The sequence below is a fragment of the Rhyacophila brunnea genome, unplaced genomic scaffold (assembly GCF_057557595.1).
Source record: "Rhyacophila brunnea isolate RB1 unplaced genomic scaffold, BYU_Rbru_1.0 scaffold_2, whole genome shotgun sequence".
Classification (NCBI taxonomy): domain Eukaryota; kingdom Metazoa; phylum Arthropoda; class Insecta; order Trichoptera; family Rhyacophilidae; genus Rhyacophila; species Rhyacophila brunnea.
In genome coordinates, this window is record NW_028232859.1 from 1324902 (window position 1) to 1348069 (window position 23168).

The 23168-nt window shown below is 31.4% G+C and overlaps 1 protein-coding gene across 4 annotated transcripts in view; it reads right to left on the minus strand.

Moving 5' to 3' along the window:
* Positions 1-23168, minus strand: part of sick (sickie) — a 573525-nt gene that overhangs the window by 205482 nt on the left and 344875 nt on the right. For all 4 annotated transcript variants that reach the window (XM_085946480.1, XM_085946481.1, XM_085946483.1 and 1 more), the window contains one exon: positions 13453-13781. In XM_085946480.1, the coding sequence (XP_085802606.1) occupies positions 13453-13781 (329 nt within the window). The remainder of the gene's footprint in view (positions 1-13452; positions 13782-23168) is intronic.

Here is a 23168-nt window from a genome sequence, read left to right on the forward strand (position 1 = left end):
ATGTCAATATAATAAATAATCAGTTACAGCAGCAATATTGTTGTGTTGCTACTAATAGGATGTTTGCAATATCTGCATATTTTTACATCTTAAGCGATTATAAATACCATAAGTATTTGTTAAAGACCGTTCGTTGGCCCACCATGTCATTAAAAATATATTAATATGTCTTCATATTATATAATTAATTGTGAATATATACAAATTTTAACAATGTCACATTCTGTTTATTGAAAATGCATCATTTCATCCTCAGTAACAGTAATATCGACAGAAATTTTAAAATAATCAGTTTATTATTAGAATTCATCCACAAGAAAGATATACTTAGCTTGGTATTTTAATGGATAAAGCATTGTTCGATAATAATTTTGTGTTTGAATCCCATTCGGTCCATTTTTCTCTCTTTAGTCTCAAAGTTCAAACTCAAAATAATTTATGTTACATATAGTGAAAATAACAAATTTTAAATTCAAGGTGCTCACAACATGGCATGAAAAAGTATAGATCTGGTTGGTATCAGTACAATATTAATAATAAACAGCGTTAGAGTAGGTACATACAAAAATCATAAAAAAAGAGAGATCACTCTACAGTGGCACCATAGGCGATTCATATCTGTATTAGTATTGGCATTGTTTTCTATAATGCATATTTCAAAGCTAGAAAACATTACTATTATAACTGCAAATTGTTTTTGACGTAATATGTACTCATGGTTGAGCGAAGTAAACTCTAATATAAGAAATTATAAAGCAACATCCACATAAATTCACCTCACGCAACTGTAATATTTCAGTTTGTTTATGAGGTTATTCCAAGTTAATGTAAGTATTATCAATATGCCTTCAACACAATATATTATATTAATTTATTGTAATAACATTGCCAATGTTGTTATATGAATCAAATAATTGTATAATATAACTATTCCTGCAATATTTTCACGTACCTAACGAATATCTGAACATTAATACTTTCGACCGAAGGTACTTGATGGAATTTGAATTGTACAGAGCTTGAATCCATTAGAATTTGAATATCTTAACTTTTGAGATTCAATAAATCTCCCCGCATTTTTTTTTAATTGGGAAACCATCGACTAAAAGACTTAATCCGACACTGCGCAAGCCCTAAGTACAATCCATAAGCCATAAGTCCCGAGCCCCAGGACTTCGTCATTTAGTTTTATGACACCAGGGAGACGAAATTGCGGCATGCCAACCCGAAACAATTAGCCAAACTGCCTATGTTTAAATTAGTGACGTTGTACCTACCTATATATGCATACCTACCATATTAACTCGCTAACCATATTAGTCGATTTACTTCAATGCAACCGAGGGAGATACATAGATATGCATAGATTATGAGTATTGTGACATATTATATGCATTGATTAATGAGTGTTTTTGCAAACTAGTTGTATAAAAGAGCTTTCGTGGAAAACTGTTAGTATTTATAACTAGTGATTTTTTCTCCCCCTTTGTCTATGGCAGTAATCGACTTCTGAAGCAAGATGTATAATATCCACGAAAGGAAAAATATTCGCATACTAACCATAGATATTTAAAAAAAAATATTATTATAACAATAATTATATTTAATTTATACTTAATAAATAAAATTGAGCTGTGATTTTGTAATATTTGCCTTTTGATAAATGGATAGTCCTATCCAGTATTTACATTTTGTCTTTGATATCGTTGATAAGGGCAGCACTGAAGTTTTTCATGAGAAGATTTTGAATGTTTAATTTTACCATAATATAAACCGAGAAAATAAGCTGTAATGCTAAATTTTATTAAACAAACCATCAAATAATTACAAGATAAAAAGAACTTTTTATATACCACGTTTTTAAATTTTCTGCTGAATCATATAAACTTGACAGTTCTATGTATTAAAGTAAAAGGGTTAATAATTTTTTTTTGTACTTGATAGAAATACTGAATACATATAGAATACTGAAATGTCATTTTGACATTTCATATTGATTCCCATAGTAACGCACGTACATATTAATAATTTAGTTTCTAGGACCCCCTTAGCAACCAATAATAGTGTTTTACTTTTTACGATTTTTTTCCGAAATAACTTTCCATACAAAACAGAATTAATAACTGAAAATGAATTCAATTCTGCTTAAAGATGGCTAAATGTCTAGGTAGTCGGGAAGTTAGTTAAAAAATTTCAATCGTCCAATACAAATATTGGACAAACAAGAAAAAATGTACTGGACACACAAGAAAAAAATAGTACTGGACAAACGAGCAAGAGACAAGAATACGAGCTAATAAAAACGTGGTAAAATAGTATCATTATGTTGGCTTGACCAAACGAAAGAGTTTACTAAATTTAGTAAAACTGCAACACTGTATAGTAACATGTCTATTAGCCCTTATTATAAATTGATAAAATACTACAGTTATCTACGTCTGATCATTCGGGGCACAACTATGTACACTAAACTAAACGATATTTTTAATATTTATACAAAAAAAGTACGAAGGATTTATATGCCAAATAAAATAACAGAACTTATCTCTCGAGGAATAATTTACATACAAAGAACGAAGCCATTCTTCATTGAGTTCTTTATTTGGTAGGTACATACTCGTCATTATTATTATACCTACACAAACAAAAACTGTACCTTGATAATATTAATGTAATCAAAATTTATTACATCTGTCTTGTAAAGTTTTTGTTGTGTTTGTGAATAAAATTTTGCAAGGTTGCTTCAAACAACTGCTGCCCTCCCTTGAACAAACGGGGGATTTAAAAGCTTTCTTTCTGAAATAAGGGAGGGTGGGTCGGATCTAGCTCCATCTTGGGAATACGAAATTAAGCAGAATGGGAGGGGAAAATGATATTAATGTAAAGCCTTGCGCATACCTGGTTTTGTTTGGCCTTCTGAGGCCCCAAGTAAAGGGTGGGATCAAGTTTTGACTCTCCGCGAAAATTGCGCTCAAAGATCAGCGCAAACATTTTCTTTGAGTTGGCTTATTTCTACTGAGTAAAAATTTGACCAACTCTAGATGTAGTAACCCATGATGACATTAGACTAGAATATTTGATTAGTTCGCTTATTACTTCGCTTAGTAGCGTATTCTCGCGTATCGGTTACGGTATACTAGTGCTCGATGAAATTATGATTCGAAAGCAATTAAATTTAACTACCTATATGACGTAATGGATAGGTACACATGTTTTCGATAATAATGACGTATACGTGCACCTAAGTGTATTCATACAATTTTTACCGGACACGGGTCAAAAGATTGCTATATTCCATAAAAGGAATAGGTACAAACATAATATTTTTTATTACAACATTTTTCTTAGCTCGTATTCTTATTTTTCCGGTGGTTGCTTGTCCGGTACAAATCTTGCAATCGATTTTTAACTAACTTCCCGACTAGCTAGACATTTGAAACTTTTAGAATATATCAGAACACGATGCCAATGCATTCATTTTCAGTTAATTCTGTTTTGTATGAATAGTTATTTTGATACCATTATTGGTTGCTAGGTGGACCTAGCAACTGAATTATTAATATATACGTGCGTTACTATGTAAATCAATAAGAAATGACATTTCATTATTCAGTATTTCTATCAAGTACAAATTTTTTTGATCGTTTAACCTAGTCAAGTCAAGTCAAGTTTATATGAATCAACAGAAAATTTAAAAACGTTGCAAGTATATAAAAAGTTCTTTTTATCTTGTAATTATTTAATCTGTTTTGTTACGGTACTCAATCAAAAGGACCAAGAAAAAGATAATTCAACAATTTTAAAATATCTCAAACGATACTAAAAACCAGTTAAACATTCAGTTATAATAATATTATTGTTGTGTCCGAATGACGATTACGCAAACATACGAATAATTGTAAATAATAAATATTAATCGTGTGGTAGGTATTCTAGTGTTTTACAAATTATGTTTACAGAAAAGACGACATAGTACCTAGGTATAAGATTTAGAGATAAACGCTTCAAGTTAAAATATTTTAACGGCGAAATTAATGAAGGGTCGTTTATGTCAATTATTTGGAAGTCAGATTCTGTTTATTTTTGTTACGAATTCGTTGGACCGCACACTGCTCAGAAATTCAGTAAGTATGCAAACTTGCCGTGGAAATTCGCAGAAACAAAGCGATATAAAAAAAAATACCCCGTAAATTACACACACGTCTAACATAATACGAATTTAAGTTCTAATCTGTGATCTCTAATTATTAATTCTTGCATAAAAGAGAGTATTATGTTCAAGATTATTAATAACTTGAGTGAATTAAAAAATATAATTAGGCAATGCATTGTTGGAGTTTTACAGTTATTTCCTGCATGCTCGTTACAGAGGCCATTCTCAAAATATAATGTGTTACAGTGAACTTTTAGGTAAATAAACATAAAAAAATTGAGAAGGGGTGACTAGGATAGCCTACCTACACGGTGATATATTAAAGTTACAGAAACAAACTATTTTATTGTATAATATATTTTATTGTGTGAATGAAATTTTATCTAAAACCTTGGAGTTCTATACAGTATATAAAAAAAAGTAATATACACATTAAAGTATTGTCATCATGCATTTAAGAGTAAAGTTACATACCAAAGAATATAATTAGGTATATTACTTTATTTCGAAAATTGAAAAATTTAGTGAAATCGAAATAGCCGATATTGTAATAAAATAGCTAAATAATTACAAGATAAGAAGAACTTTTTATATTCAACGTTTTTAAATTTTCTGTTGAATCATACAAACTTGACTTGTGTCACACACTGATTTTTCCGCCCCTGTGGGGGGCGCTCCCATAAGGAGTAGTGCCCCCAGCCGCTCGGTCTGACCCTGGTAGTCAATGTGCCACCGGTGGAATGATGATGGCCCTCGACAAGGCCGAACAAAAACATACGAAATATTACATATGTATAAGTCCCGCAGTTTGCTCTGGCAGGTCCCACGACTTCTCAGGGTGAACTGTGGATGAATAAGTCGGTCGCAGACCAGGTAATAAGGTAATAAGGTTATAGGATTAAATTTGAATTAAATATATATTGGATAAAGGGGTTAATTAAGTTAGATTAGATGTAATATAAAATTTCATTTGTAATTATAATATGTATTGTAAATTGTAAATTAATATGTAATGCAACGGTTAACGAGATAATAAAGGGGGACATATGGATGGGCGTTAGTAGTATATAGTAGTTAAAATAATTAAGATAATTAAGGAATTAATACAATTTAAGTGATATTAATATTAATCATATTATGTACATCGATATCGCTATATGTTTGGTTGATAGTCTGACATCCGTCAACCTTATATAAATGTGTAGCATATGGCGGTATCGGTGATCAGTGTGGATTTGTAAGAAATACAACCACCCCTAACGGATAAAAAGGCAAGATTATTAAATCCAAAGTCAGTCTGTTTTGTCACTTGTGGGTTCCGGGAGTCGCTTCTGCGACGGCTTGTATCCCCGGGACCCTCTCGATCTCGTCTGCATAACTAATTAGAAATAATTAAGTTAATGTTAAATAATTAGTTAATAATAATCAAGTTAATTTTAAAATAATTAAATAATAATATTCGAATTAATTTTTAATTAATCAGTAATAAATGTGGTTATTTTTGTGACTTCGGATATTAGTTGACTCTTGTTTATTGAGACTTCGAACTGTGAACTTCGAATATTAATTGATTTGACTTTTTTTTTTCCTTACTAATTGTGGTGTATGGATAATAACAATAAATCGAGTTTCTTTTAATTATTATAAACTTTGGGACTTTCGATACCAATGTGAATGATACCTTTGGAGTATAATCCTTGATGAAGGAATGCCATAAGGCCAAACATATTCTAATAACAATAAAATACGAGTTCTGAAGATTTCATCTGGTGTTTAATTGACTTTGTGCTCCGTGACTTCTTGGTTACTCCACGTCCATGAGGTTCCTACCTGTTCCTCCACATTAATGAACCTCCACTTCCAAGTGCCTGAGCTAGTCAGGAAGTCGGAGGCCTTCACTTGACTAACTTAAACGATCAAAAAAATTGTACTTGATAGAAATACTGAATAATATTGATTTCCACGGTAACGGACGTATATATTATTAATAATTTAGTTGCTAGGACCCCCTAGCAAACAATAATGGTATCGAAATAACTTTTCATATAAAACAGAATTAGCTAAAAATGAGTTCAATTCTACTTAAAGATGGATACAAGTATTGAAAAATGCATTGGCATCGTGTTCTGATATATTCTAAACGTTTCAAATGTCTAGCTAGCTAGTCGGGAAGTTAGTTAAAAATCGATTGCAAGATTTGTACCGGACAAACAACCATCGGACAAATAAGAATATGACCTAAGAAAAACGTTGTAATAAAATACATACCTTCCTTGTTTAAAATTATTATCAAAACCGATTTCGATTCCAGAAAATAATAATCATAGAAATGGTTTAACTTAGCATTCTTACCGAAACGCGTAGCGAATGGGATCTTTGGAGTAAACGATATCTTACCGGACTTTCAATTCATTCAACCTTAGACAATAGTTCAACCCACGTTTCAGATTACGAGCACATCGCAGGATTCGAACCCGCAGACTCAGAAGCAGGTCATTCAGCCCACTTCTGTCACTGCGGGTACAAAGATTTATCGAACCTGGTCTCACTTAACAATTAGGAGTCGTTTTATAGTTATTTTACAGGTGACTCCTAAATCTTCTCCGGTTTTTTAAATGAGTCGGTGCGAATGGAAGGCGCACAAGGCTGTTGTAGATTCAAGTCTCTGGTTTGAATAAAAAAATAATTGTTACCGTATTCTGTAATATACGATCAAAAACTCATTTTTTTAATTATGAAAATTATCCCTCTTCATCAGCGGTGAGTCGTTGGCCCACCGTCCAAAGATCGTGCGTATTATTTTTAATTGCGTGGAAAAGGCGTTTTTTTTTGTTTCTCCTGATGACTATCGCTTGACAAATTAGCAAGCGGGTCCGTAAATAACAAAAAACAAAAACAATTACAAATTTTGCTCGCTTTGCAATTATTTATGAAGGGAGACGCATGTTATTAAATTATATTTTTGGTCGCCGGCATTTCCGATTTCCCACTTGCCACATTATAAACAATAGATGCGAGCTAATTTGATAATATTTTGTATCCCTTGTTACATTCTGTTTACACACAATTACGCAATCGATAGATATCTAAAACACGTAGGAACTAGGAAGTATAGGTATTAATTTATTCAGCGTTCGAAATGGAAAAGTTTACGAACCGGAGCGCTCGACAAATTTTCTGAATCTTCACCTTATATTTGGATATGTTGTTAAAAGTTAAGTTAAGGGGGGACATGCTCGTCGAAGGTCAAAATTGAGTTTTTATTGTATTTTCAAACCATGATCCTGGACACTCCTTAAACGTTGTAGATAATCTATTTATATAATTTTGAAGCCTTATTATCCTTTATAGTTATTTTAAACATTTGATGACTGCAGGAAGTATTTTTGTTACATAAAATAGTATTCTTTTAAACCTCTCGCTCTAATGTTTTAGAATATAGTCATATTTCGGTACATAACTGTGCAGTGGTGTTAAGATTTTTTAAATTTATTAATTTTTAAACGCATTTATAAAACCATTAGTATAATTTATTACGAGATAATTTTTGTAAAATATTCACGATAAAAAATTATATTGATAATCTCTGTGATCCCAAATTTGACAAGAATTAGGCATTTTATTATTCAAAAAATCGGCAAGATTAACACATTTGAAGATGATTCTAAAGATACTTATTATAAGCTATGTCTTTGACCATTCAAGTGTGATAAACATCTTATGAATAATGATTGCTTTATAATAATTATTGACCTAAGAATAAGGTAGTGTTTTTTTGAAATACGCCATTTCTTTTGTCATTCCCTAGTAATTAAGCTACAACATACGGCCGTAGCCATAAATTGACAAACTATAATTAAAGTAGGGAGTAAAATTATGTTAACGCGCGTGTTTGAACATGTACTTAACCGAATTTTTTTAAATTTTTTTTTAAACGGTACATGTTCAAACACGCGCGTCAATATCATTTTACTCCCTACTTCAATTATAGTTTTTAAATTTATGGCTACGGCCGTATGTTGTAGCTTAACCACCGGGGAATGACAAAAGAAATGGCGTATTTCAAAAAAACACTACCTTATTCTTAGGTCAATAATTATTATAAAGCAATCATTATTCATAAGATGTTTATCACACTTGAATGGTCAAAGACATAGCTTATAATAAATATCTTTAGAATCATCTTCAAATGTGTTAATCTTGCCGATTTTTTGAATAATAAAATGCCTAATTCTTGTCAAATTTGGGATCACAGAGATTATCAATATAATTTTTTATCGTGAATATTTTACAAAAATTATCTCGTAATAAATTATACTAATGGTTTTATAAATGCGTTTAAAAATTAATAAATGTAAAAAATCTTAACACCACTGCACAGTTATGTACCGAAATATGACTATATTCTAAAACATTAGAGCGAGAGGTTTAAAAGAATACTATTTTATGTAACAAAAATACTTTATGCAGTCATCAAATGTTTAAAATAACTATAAAGGATAATAAGGCTTCAAAATTATATAAATAGATTATCTACAACGTTTAAGGAGTGTCCAGGATCATGGTTTGAAAATACAATAAAAACTCAATTTTGACCTTCGACGAGCATGTCCCCCCTTAATAATCGAAGGCGTCCTAGGAAAAGGGGTCTATATGCAAAAACAAAATTGTTCCAAGAGAGGAAAAAAACGTTTTATTCAATCATGCGGACTTTTGGAGTACCTATTTCTGTGATAATAATTATGTTCATGAAAACACTCTTTATCATTGACAATTTTATTTTTAAATTTTGGATAGTAAAATAATCGTATAGACCCTTTTTCTACGGTAAGCATTTTAGTGTTGCCAATATCTCAAAAAGTGTGGCTGTTAAAATAATAAAACTTTCCAATATCTTGAGAAATGAAAAGAAAATAATGATATACCTATACCCGTTTTAGTCAATAAAATCGCTTTTTGACATATAGACCCTTTTTCCGGGGACGCCTTCAATTATTGTAAAACTGAAGTTTTGTACGTGTGCATAAAACGTAGTTACCTACTTATCTAAAAAAATCATGATTTATTAGTTGAAATACGTGTTTTGATATAACGTACCGAATCAACAAGCATATTCGACACTATGTATGTACCTAGGTACCTATAGGAAAACAATGACACAATTTTGTTTCTGTCTCTAGTGAAATAGTTGCGTTTTGCAATAATTATTAGATCACCGTTTCTCTTTTTGTTCCCGAATATTGAGTACATAATTATTATTTATGTATGCGCGGCATAAGCGTTGGACTGTCACGCCGTGGGTCCCAGGTTCGAATCCTGGGTCTGGCAAGTACACATATTGTTTTTCAATTTGTGTGTGAGTCAGGGTATGGACCTAATAGGTTGAGCAAGTGGCTGACATCCATTTCTCGTAAAAACAAAGTAATACGTAAATACAAACCTCTACTCTGTAGAGGCCCATATGATCCTATTAGGATCGGACATGGTCAAAAAAAAATAATTTATGGATGGCTAAGAGAGAAATAAGCGTAATAGTTCGTTTAGAAACGACTTGCTATTAGTAATAAATGGTTTCTACAATATTATAGCACATTTGCATACCTAATGAACATGTGCGTTTTTTCATTTCAAAATACGCCGCATTCGATTAAAATAACTTAAAATAACTTAAAAAATAGTTAAGTAGGAATATAATTAAACGTTAAGTAATTAAGTATGCAGAAATATTATTTTAATGGCGAGCAACTGTAATAAAAGTAAAATACCACCACACCATCTATTAAGTATATGCATATAACGAATAGTTAGTTAGTTATGGACATCTCTTGACGAATAGACTGGAAGGTTTATTATTGTATGAGAGTTATCTTTTTGTACCGCTAAATTTCTTCATCGACCAAGCTAGATGTTAACCCTTTCCTCCGTATATATTATTAAGATGGTTATCCTTGATTTATTTTATCCCTAGCTAATAATATTTTGATATATTTTATTACACACTAGGTACGTAACTACATAACATAATATGTTTACGCAGTGATAAAAATAATATCTTTTGTACCTCTGTATTCTAATAGTAGAGGGAATGAGTAAATTTAAGTAAGCTTTACAATTATAAAGTAGGTACGTATATTTACTGCCATACCTATCGCCATTTCGCATATGAATCTCCATATTATGTGATATTTTAGCTAGGGTATTGATATATGCGGCACATTATTGCATTTGACTCAAACTGTAATTTACAAAAAAATATGCCCATGGATTGAAATAAATATAACGTATGATTTCCCTCCCTCTAATACCCATCTTGGACTTATAGTTTCGTGTGTTGTGTTATACTCTGCATCACGGTGGTCGACATACTATTCTCATTCGAGCTTAAAATGGGACCGGCACCATACTCGCCACCCGCTGGAACCCCTTAAATATTTTGGAACTGGATCTTAGATTTTTAATAAGTTCCATTGTGTCTCATTTTTTTAAATTTTATAATAGTTTTAGTCATCGCGATGTTTATCAAAACTGCCTTGCCTTACCCATATGCCTGATAATGATATCTTGATTCTTATGAATTCTTCTTTAGAATTAGAACCTGTTCCGATTATAGATTTGATGAAACCGGACTCCGAAACCGAACCCTATTTGATTTTTTCATTGGAACTGATTTTTTAAATGGGGGCTGGTAGCTCGGATTCTTATGAAAAAACAAAATACATACCTATTTGAAGAGGTAATGTTTGAAAATATATTTTCCGCGGGATGTCGTCCAGGATTTACCATAAACAACACTATGATACCCGCATGTAGGTATATTGTGGTTGTAGGGGTTAAAGTTAACCCGTTATAATATGACAGACAAGAGAATGAAAACATTGACAAAGTTAGTTCGTGAAGCAATAAAATAAACGAAGATGCGAAGTGACAGCTAACAACGACTAAAGTGTATAATATGCTAACTGCCAACAAGAAACATTATATTTTATTTTGAATACAGTTTGTAATTTGCGTTGTAAACATTGTTGTTGGGACGTTAAAATTTTACTACACTTCGAGTGTTACCGTATGGAAGTAAAAATAATATAAGCTGACTGACGTTAGGAGATCTCTGGATATCAGTGGCGAAGACTCCATACTAGGCGATTATTTAAAGCCTACCTTCTTAATAAAAATATTTTTTATTTTCATGTTGAAGTATTTATATAATCACAAATAATAATATATTCAATATGCCCAAAGACATCTATCGTAGAATTGTCATAGTTTTACGATCTTTTCCCATATTTCAATAACCACCATCTATGGCATCTCTCGAAAGTTTAAAAAAATAGAACACACCGCGTTTCGCTTCACATATTGTATAGGATTATTTTCGCGTGAATCGACGGGTTTTTCAGTATGAAGTTTTTTTCTCATTATTTCAAAATGTCTGGCGTCCCGCATACAAATGTACAAGCTGTTTCGTTAGCGCTTTCGTCGCGAGAGCGCATTTATTTAAAATACTTAATAAGAAGATAATTTAAAAAATATTATCTATGGGATTCAATCACATAAATATGTATTGATTGTTGTTAAAAATATAAAATAATTTATCTCGTGATTTTTATTTATTTATTAGTTAACTCATTAGACAATTTAGATATCAGATATTGTACCTACCTAAGTCTGTGTTTTAAATATAGAAGTATTTTAAAATGCCTAGTTTTACGGGTTAAATTATAAATTATTATGGAACATAATACATATACAACAACGGATATTTTCATAGGTAATATATTTTGAGCGTATGTTACGTTTATAAATGTTTAGGAAAATTCATAAGTAATTAAAACTAATTGCTTATTTTTATGAACTAATTATAACAAACCAATTATTAAGCTTTTGAAATTTCTTCGTTTTAGCGTACCTATTCATCAGTTATCTTCTTGTTTTCCGCAAATATATCTGACGAGCATGGTTACTCCCACAGCCTACCTCACCCTTAGCCACTGCTGGATATATACGTCATAAGACTTGCTGATCTTTTTTTACTTTTATTTTAATTTTATAAAAAAATAATGTTCTTAAAAATTAATAAAATACATTAATTATTTTTAAAATCTTTGTACAAGATTCAAGAAAACTTAAAACTACATTGTAATGATAAAAATAACTATAGCGAAATTTAACAATAACATCGATTTGTTGAAGGAAAGCGCATTTTACAATACGTAATGTTTTTCAAAATAAATTTAAAAAAAGTTAAAACTATCGATAAAATTGGTTTCAAGTTTTAGTAGGTACTTAAATATATTAAAAAATAATAAACTAATTTTATTAATATGTAGGTACTTGATAATAATTAATATTCACATTTTAATAGTGTTGGTTTTTAGAAAATTTTTAAATGTAAATTGTCAAAAAAATGTCTCAAATTACGAGCATCGTGTTTTTCCGCTAGGCGCCTCTTCGAATATTGGGACCATATTACCTAAATAAGATTTCATATAATATAAAAAGGATTTCAAGTTATATACATTTATATTTTTATAAAAATCGATGTTTTTTAAAATAAATATTAAAACTATGATTTTTAGTCTCTTTAGGTACAACATAGAAAACTTAATAAACTAAATTTTAATAATAAATATGACCATGAAATATAATAATTATGTAATAATAAGTTGGGGGGGGGGTCCTTTGAAGATACATATTTATTTGAAATTGTAAATTATAAAAAAAAAATGTCTCAAATTCTAGCTTCGTATTTTCCCGCTATTTTTCGTGTGTTGTCGACCCACGGTAGTACTATGATGAATGGTTCGTGATCAATCTCGTCTACTAGTCTACGACTAGCATATTAGTTATATAAATTTTATATATGGAAAAATACTACAATGATACTTAATACTAACAATAAGTTCAGTTATTTATAACGAAGTAAACATTATAAATTAATAATATTATTACTTTGTTAACTGAACATGTTTCTTAAATTAGTGTCCTCTACAGCCAACTAGTAAAAGCTAAAAAATCTGTTTGGTTGAGAACTTCACTGTGAGACAACAAAAGTTTAGATATTTTAACATAGATGTCTCTTACGTAATATTTATTTTAAATATTTAAAAATAATGTTTTGACTATATATTTAAAAAAAAAATACTTTTTATATAATTATATGTATATTCATTGCTTTTACATAATGACAACACATATAATAATATTAATTTAATCTATTTCCTAATTCTATTGTAATTTCTATTCATTCATAGATGTCGCTAAAATTTAAAGATAAAAATTTTAATATAAAAAAATCTCACCTCTGCACCATGTTGACATTGGCTGCCGAAATAAGATCTTCACAAGCGGCACCGCCTGTCATCCTGTTGACGCAGTTCACGTCGCCTGTTTTGCCGACGCCATACTGCAACAGCTGATGTTGTTGGTTTGCGGGCGGTTGCTGGTGGTGGTTGAGCAACGACGACTGTTTCTGTTGCTGCTTCGCTGCCTGTTTGTGGCGACTCAGCGCGAAGAACAGCGCCAAAATAGCTTTGAGTTTTCCCTCTCTGACGTCATCGGCGGTCACCTGCTCGAGCCCTTGGACCCGCTGCGTGTGCAGGAAGTGAAGGCAGGCCGCTACGTTGTCGTACTGTGGACAAGAAAACAAGGAAATTTTTAATTTTTTTTCGAATAAATTCGATCGATAGTTTTCTCCAAACATTTCTTTCGTAGAAGAAGAAGCGTAGGTATGCTGACACAATTAGTTGACAATGTCCCATTGAAGATCCGTATGAAATATAATCCGTTAAATTATGTGAAATAAAGCCTGAACAAAAAACTAACCATTAGTGCGAGTGAGAAATAATTTCCGCAATATACCTACTTAGAGTAAGATAGAAGACATATGAATGGAGGATTTCAGTTTTAGAATGTGAAGCCGGTAAATATTAGTTTGACATATGGTGTTAGGATAAACACAACTTGCACACGTTGCTAAAATATATAGTTTTTTATGTGAGTTATAAAATTAGTGGTTGTGTTTTAAGGCTATATATACTTCAGCTGAGGCACGGCCTAAAACTCTAAAACGATCGTGACTACGCGACGCGCAGATTGTGCAAACAACGCGTGACGAACAAAACATAATTTGTCATAAAAATTCAATATGCGTCCATTTAAATGTTATGTTTATTGTTATTTAAGTAATAATAGTAATATATTCGTTGACATGTTTTGGTTTTCGAGTAAATACGTAACATTTTTTAGTCATCTTTACACGATTTGAGAATTAATTCCTCCGACGCCATCACAAAACAAATTGACGTGCTCACAAGTCGACTATCGCTCTCCGAATGGCAACGCATGCAAAATTACGTCCCACCTATTGCTGAAAATTATTTACCGTTTCACTGAAGTAAGCTCTTAAATGTGGTAGGCGTACTGAGGTTTGTTCTAGTACGCGTCATTCACAAAGAAAATGGCCGTATATAGGCTAGACAATAAATATCCTCTCTCTTACTAAATCTGACAATGTTCAGCGGTTACAAAAATGCAGACACTTGTCGTAATATTGGCTCTGTTGAGTGACAGGAATGATTTTTTGTTGTATAAATGCAAATTCATTTTATGATAATTTTTAAACGATAACACCACTGATAAAGTCCTAATCGATAACGATATTCAGTGATAATAGTGTTGACCAAGTATAAATCATTAATATTTGCAGTGCATGTCAATTCTATTTTTACCACATATATTAGATTATAAATAATAATTTCACACCATGTTATTATCGATAATCTAATCTGTCCCGCATAACCAAACCGCAAACATTCGAGGAAGTATCCTATTCAACAATGACCTTACGATTGATTTTTTCTAGATTCATTATTTGTTTCAACACAAATGTACACTACTTGAATTAACCGAAGCGTTCGAATGGTAGAGAAAAAAACACAAGATGCGTATTTTTATGGCAGTAAAGAATATACTCATTTAGGAGTATTACTTCTTCAATTCAGCGTTGCCAACTTAAAGTTTTAGGCCAGATCTAGCATTTTTGAGTATGTGGTTTGCAAAATATGTATCTGGCGTAATAGCGTAACATCTAGTGTTTTTCCACACCGCAAACAGAATGGTCTCAATTTTCTTGAATATCAACATGATGGGCGTAGGTAACTCAGATCTTTCCAATCAAATAAATGGAGGTACCTAGCCGATTTGATGACCAAATTTTGTACCTGGATTAATTTTTAATTGTATAAGTTATGTATTAGTAGTGAAATAAAAAATTCTTCTTCAATATCAGCTGTTTTCGTGACAGTAGTGTTCATAATAAAATTATTAAATGCATATTTATAGACATGTTTGTTGTAACTACGTCTTGTTTAGGCGCGATATGGAAGTAAACTCGACTCAGCCGTAAGGAAAAAGCCGTTTCCATACAATTTTAAAAAATGACATTAACATGGACGAAGCATCTGGAAAAAAAAATGACACTCACTTTTTTGTCGGGTCTGCCGAATGGCATAATCTGTTCTAACGCCATTACAATAAAGGTGATATTGCTATAAATTCCCGATGCGTGATATCGCATAATGGAAATTGCGTGACGTCTACCTATACATGTGCGAATGTCGCTATGTGCGAATTTACTTGCTAGCTACTGTACTGAGTGCGTTGTCCATTAATAATATCATTGGTTGTAACACACAAACGACCGGACCAACGTTGATGAATCTTGCACATGTATACATGGTGCCAAATTAGTAGTTTGATTTCTCAAAATCAATCTAGCATTACCAGCCAACAATGACGTCCCGTGAGGATAGGCGGGTCATGCGTTGTTTGGGGCGGCAAATGAAGGAACGAATGCGATCATTACAAATCTTGAACGCAGTGGCGTTTTTACACGAAGCGGACGATGTGGTCGCTTAATTAGAAAGTAATGAAATCTTAGTTTAAAAAAACGTGAGCGGGCTGCCAAACTTAGCGCATTAGACCCATACTGTTTAAGAGTAGGTTTCGTGGAAAATTCGGAAAATCTATTTGAGAGTTTTAAGATAATAAAATGGGTATGCATATGCAACCAAAGATTTCGCGTACAATTTGAGACAACAATCAAAGAGGACCGCGTTCTAATCTCCCTAAGGGCGGCACTTTGACTAGGGATGTCAGTCAACCAACTAGATTATTTTATTACAGTTGTTGGCAACACTGGTTGGCAACAACTACTTATAAATAAAATAGTATGTATGTAGGTAGGTATAACATGATAGTTGAAACGCGACAAAAAAACTTGCTGCGAACTGATTTGATTAGGGACATTCAGATTTGATAAGCACGGTTTTTAAAATAAATAGAATCAAGCGTTTCAAATTATGTTTGGTCGAATTTTATTGTAATAAAGCGTAACATCTGAAATTATAATGTTAGTGCGGCTTAAGAAATCGATGAGAAATTTAAATTAAAACGCGAATATGTGTATCTAGCAATGACATTAATATGGACGAAGCATCTGTCTGCAGTCTGCCGAATGGCATAATCTGTTCTAACGTCATTATAATAAAGGTGATATTGCTATAAATTCCCGATGCTTTTTGTCTGCCGAATGGCATAATTCATATTTTAATATCAATATCGTTCGCTCAAATAAACATTGACACTAGAAATACTGTTCTAACGCCATTGCAATAAAGGTGATATTGCTATAAATTCCCGATGCCTGATATCGCATAATGGAAATTACGAAATCTTGTCACGTGACGTCTACCTATACATGTGCGAATGGCGCTATGCGCGAATTTACTTGCTAGCTATTGTACTGAGTGCGTTGTCCATTAATAATGTCATTGGTATCTAGTATCAAACTACTACTAAAAATTTTCCAACTGTAAATTCTAATCTAGGTATGTAGATGGATAGTTCAGTAGAGAATGTACCATTGAAGCGGATGAAACCGTTTTGATCGCTATTAAATTATGTAAAATAATTCATAACATTGTGTTGTATTTTGTGGTGATATAAAATGCTCCCAATTCATTTTTAAATTATGTTACGTCATTTGTACTCACTAGTTTAATTCTTAACACTTAAATACATTACTACACACTTTCATGAAAGTCTCCCCGTTCCTCTAACGTCAGGTTATACGCTTCTTTGGAATGGCGCACAAAATTGTGTTTTTGCTAATTGATTTTCAAATGCAAATAACACGTTAATTACAAAATTAATTAAAAAGGCCCGTAAGCATTGAATTTACAACACACATAATATTATAAATTATAACCCCTTTTAAGTCTACTGTTAACAATTGAAAAATATAAAATAACCGTTTGAAACGTGTATTAAATTATAAAGAAATCATCATGCACTAAGATTTAAAAGTTATTTTGCATTTTTACAAGAATAGGAAACCGTTTTCTTTCGACACCAAAATTTACGATTTACATAAAAAAAGCATATCAGCATTTTTGTTATAATCAACTCATTGACATGAAACAATGACATTATTAATGGACAACGCACTCAATACATTAGCTAGCAAGTAAATTCGCGTATAGCGATATTCGCACATGTATAGGTAGACGTCAGGCTATTTCCATTATGCGATATCACGCATCGGAAATTTATAGCAATATCACCTTTATTGTAATGGCGTTAGAACGGTGTTTCTAGTGTCAATGTTCATTTGATCGAACCCATTCGAACCGAACCATTCGGCAGACCAGGCAAAAAGCACCGGGAATTTATAGCAATATCACCTTTATTATAATGGCGTTAGAACAGATTATGCCATTCGGCAGACCCGACAAAAAAGTGAGTGTCATGTTTTTTTCCAGATACTTCGTCCATATTAATGTCATTGACATGAAAGAAAATAATTACAAGATAAAAAACTTTTTATATACTTACAACGTTTGTAAATTTTCTGAATCATATACACTTGACTTGACTAGCTTAAACGATCAAAAAAAAATTGTACTTAAATAATACTGAAATGCAAAGAGATTGAGGAGTCCAATCTCTTTGCTGAAATGTCATTTTGAGTTTTGACATTCATATTGATTTCCATAGTAACGCACGTATATATTAATAATTTAGTTGCTAGGACCCCCTTACCAACCAATAATAGTGGATCGGATAAGGGATTTCTTCCGAAATAATTTTTCATACAAAACAGAATTAACTGAAAATGAATTCAATTATACTTAAAGATGGCTAAAAGTATTAAAAAAATGCATCGGCATCGTGTTCTGATATATTTTAAAAGTTTCAAATGTCTAGCTAGTCGGGAAGTTAGTTAAAAATCGATTGCAAGATTTGTACCGGATAAACAACCACCGGACAAATAAGAATACGACCTAATAAAAACGTTGTAAAAAAAATCGGATACCTACTCTATAAAATTTAAATTTGTCTTCATTTTGTTGAGTTTCGTTTATCACAAAATCGAATACCTCTTTGGACATCATGTTGCCCTGGTAGTTTATAACAATAATAATTATTACGTGATGTATTGTGGTTTCACATACTCTTTCGTAAAGCGATGTGACGCTACTAAAGGAGTTTTACTTATTTAAGTTATATATAATAATTTGTTCATTCTGTTACAAACTGCCTAGTTAATAATTGAGCCGCCCTCGAAGATCGTTAGCAAGCGCAACTCGGTTTTTTCTCAGCTTATTTTGTTACAATCATTTTGTGACTTGGTAATTTGATGTTCACGGAACGATGGCTACATTTTTTTCAAATGGGTTGTTAGGTTTTTTCAACAAAGGTTTGTCACACTGACGAACGGATTCATATTCTAGTAAATAACTATGAAAGAGCTCGAGTAATCACCGTCAATGAAATTTGAAAAAAAAGCACAAGATAAAATAAATAATACATAACATCTGTCTGATTGACGAGATCTAGTTGGAGTAAGATATAATTTTCCGATTTTGATTTCGATATGATTATAACAAATTTGCAACGGTATAATATCTATTATATTACATTTAACAAAAATTTAATTATGACTAATATGTTATGATAAATAACAATTGTACATGGCAGCGATTTCCAAACTGGGGCGCGGAGTGTTGCAAAGGAAGGCGCGAAAAGTTTCACACAATTAACGTAGCCACAAGTTTGCAGTTTGCAAATGCATAGTTTAAAAAACGGCCGATAGATATAAACTACACAAAAAAAACAGTCCTAAAAGGTTGTTTGCAAACCTGTCTGAAAATATGGAGACTAATTTTATAATACCTCACTTCTATAATTGTCAAGCGCGCTGGCTATCTTGTGAAAAAATGAAATAAAAGGGTCAAATCATAATATTGAAATTTGAGGCAAATTTGTTTAGGAACGATAATTTTGTTGTTGAAATTAAAAAAAAACTGAGTGAATAAATCAATGTAAGGACCACTAATGCATTCACTAATTTAAAAAGCCAAAGTGAAGGCATTCATAAAAAATCGGAGCTTTGGAAATCAAAATTACAAAAAAAATAAGTTCGCCATGTCGCCACTTTTAAATGATTTCTACGCCAGATATATTGAAGCAAACTAAAATCTATTTCCTGAGTTCTTTGTTAGTTTGCTAATGCACTTTTCACCTTATTTTGTTAATAGTAAAAAAAAGTTTCAGGGCTATTAAATATTTTAAATATGTGGTTGAAAGATCCTGGCCTAGGGGCTTGATCCAGGGTGTGGAGCCCATGATAGAATCCATTTGTCAATGAACGATGATGAATTTTGATAGACTACTATTAAAATTGATTGTGCTATAAACAAGCACATTCGTCGCACGAAAAACAAATTATTTAAAAATGAATATAATATAAGTAGGTACTTAGTAAAAACTAAGAAAAGTAAATTTTTGTATTAGTACATTGTTGACAATTTAAAAAGGTGTCTGTATTATTTAATGTAATAAAGGAGGGAGGCGCCAAGATTAGTTTTTTTTTAAAGGGAGGCGTAGTAAGATAAAGTTTGGAAACCACTGGTATACGGTTGGAAAATGTAATAATACTAAGTAAATGCTATCTCTAGAAATTGTAGGTACCTGCCTACATTTACCTACTATCTTTTCTACTATACAGTATTTTTTTGTTTCCCCACTTAATTATCAAGTATATACCTGATAAGTGCATCAAAATTTTTGTATAAAAAGCAACAAAACTGCGACTTGTAAAACTGAATTAATAAATAATACCAGTATTCTGATTCAACATAAGTACATTGTTTTTTTCTTGCACAAATGACTAGGTTGTTTATAAAACCTTTAAGTATATAAAATGTTTTGTAAAACATAATATAAAAATATGAGCGAATATTAAAAATCGGACAGATATCAGATAATATGTTCTGACTTTTATGACCGATATTAATTAGTAGATACCAAGAATTGTGTGTCCATGTCATATTATTATGAAACATATTATAAGAGCAAAAACTCAATGACAACAAATTCTTAGTGGCCACGGTTGAACAATAGGAAAACGAAATTCCTAGAACTTATATCACCAATTTTATAATGTATACCAATTATTTGTAGTATAAGGCGATCTGCGTCAGTTTGTACGGCTGATTGATTTTGGCATGCCTGGCATAAATAAAGCGTATCTACCGTAACGAGAATGATATTAATTTGAACCGGCGATATAATATGACTTCGTAATCGCATCGATTGAACACGTAATATCAATCATTATACTGAAAATCCATAATAGATAAGTTTTACGACTTTACGATGAAAATGTTATTTTATTATAGGAGCTTATCGGACATAAATATAGGTAAGTTATTATGGAAAACACTCTGTCACCGTTACAAATTACTTAGGTATACGCGCGAATCATTTAATTGACAACATACAACTTTGAATTGTCTACGTACCCTTAATTTGTTAGAGGGTATATAGTATAAAATGCAATTTAATATATTGAACTAATAATAATTTATATTTTAAGGCAAGGTATTTGTTTTTAAAATAATCAATACGGATCTGACATGAAAGTTTTTTTTATTTTAATTCAATTTAAAAATAAATTTTGCATTCGTGTGTACCTACCTTATTATTAGATATGTACATACTATTTTATGCCTATTTTATAACAACGTTTTTCATAGCTCGTATTCTTATTTGTTCGGTGGTTCTTTGTCCAGTACAAATCTTGCAATCGATTTTTAACTAACTTTCCGACTTGCTAGAAATTTGAAACTTTTAGAATATATCAGAACACGATGCCAATGCATTTTTTAATACTTTTAACCATCTTTAAGTAGAATTGAATTCATTTTCAGTTAATTCTGTTTTGTATGAAAAGTTATTTCGACACCATTATTGGTTGCTGGTCTGGGGTCATAGCAACTAAATTATAAATAATTATATACGTGCGTTACTATGGAAATCAAAATGACATGTCAAAATGACATTTCAGTATTATTTCTATTAAGTACAATCTTTTTTGATCGTTTAAGCTAGTCAAGTCAAGTTTATATGATTCATCAGAAAATTTAAGAACGTTGTATATAAAAAGTTCTTTTTATCTTGTAATTATTTTATTATAAACACATAGATATATATTTTTTCCTGACTTTACTTGAATTCATAATTAATTGTAATGTAATAAATTGTAATTAATATTTAATTCCAAATGTATCGACTTTTACATAAAATTGAAATGTAGGTTTAACATGAAACCATTCTTATTTATGTCGAATCGAGCTTTGGTATGGTAACAAGTCATTACGCCGCCGATGCTCAATTTTATATAAATTAAAAGGATTCCAAGTTAAACACATTTTTAAGCAATAAATTTTATATGTAGGTAGTACCCACGTAACATATTATGTTAACTGGATAAATGGATGATTGGTATAAAGTCGTATGCAACTTAAAATGATGTTATATTCAAGGAGGTTTGAAATCAGAGTGGATGTAGGTACTCAAGAAACTAGTCGGTAAATATTTATAACTAACGTATATTCATGTGTAGGTACTTATAATATTTTATATACTTATATACTATGTTATATAAGTGAACTGACTGCTTTTTAATTTTCAATTACATTTAAATTTGAAGTAATATAACTATTTATAACAGTCGCAACACCGTTGCCATCCGCAATGTTTTCTTTTCATCTAGAATCTACATTGTAGAAACTCAATTGTGTAACTCTCAAGAATGCAAATGGCGTTCTACACAAAGTGCTGACTATGAATTTTCCAATTAAATAAAGTGAAAAAACACTTTTGCACCAGCGTTCCAGATCGATTACGCGAAGGTAAATAATTCAATTGGTCTCTTTGGTGTTGCAGTTATGGATTCAAATCTCTTTTGGCTCATTGTGTCTAATGAAATAATGACAGCTGTCGGCCGCACTCTTGATTCGCGCGCTTTTGTTCGAGAGTTCAATCTGCGCATGCGCTCGACGCAAGGTCACGATCACGTTTTGACAACCATCTTGATGGCAAATGTCAATTGGGGTTATTCAATGTTTTTAATCTGTATTATGCCATCATTTTTTAACGTTTTAATAATCGCAAATAAAGGAGATTTTTTTCGTTTCACCATCACCATCATGCATTTTTATATTAAGACAGACGAATATATAGGTTACAAACTTCTCACAAAGCATTTTTTAAATTTACTTATTTAGGAAACAAACAGTTATATTTTGAATACAACAATATGTTTAAAAAAGATTAGTGAAATTATATTGCAACCAACAAAGTTTCCATGTATAAATTATAATATAGTTAAGCCTAAGAAGAATAAAAAGTGAGAAAGTAAGAAGAACATAAATATAAAGAAATTATAGACAAAAAAGTTATATTTTATAATTTACACATACATTTTAAATTTAGTTAATATCCATTATACAAAATTTTGGAGATAGCGCGTTTAAACGAAACAGATGTATTATTGAAAGGATCAACGGTAGAGAAAGACATATTGTAATTTAAAGAAGAGCGCCGAATAAAGGAGTTTTGTGCATAATTTGAATCACTACGACTAACATGGTACGAAGTTTGGTGTCGC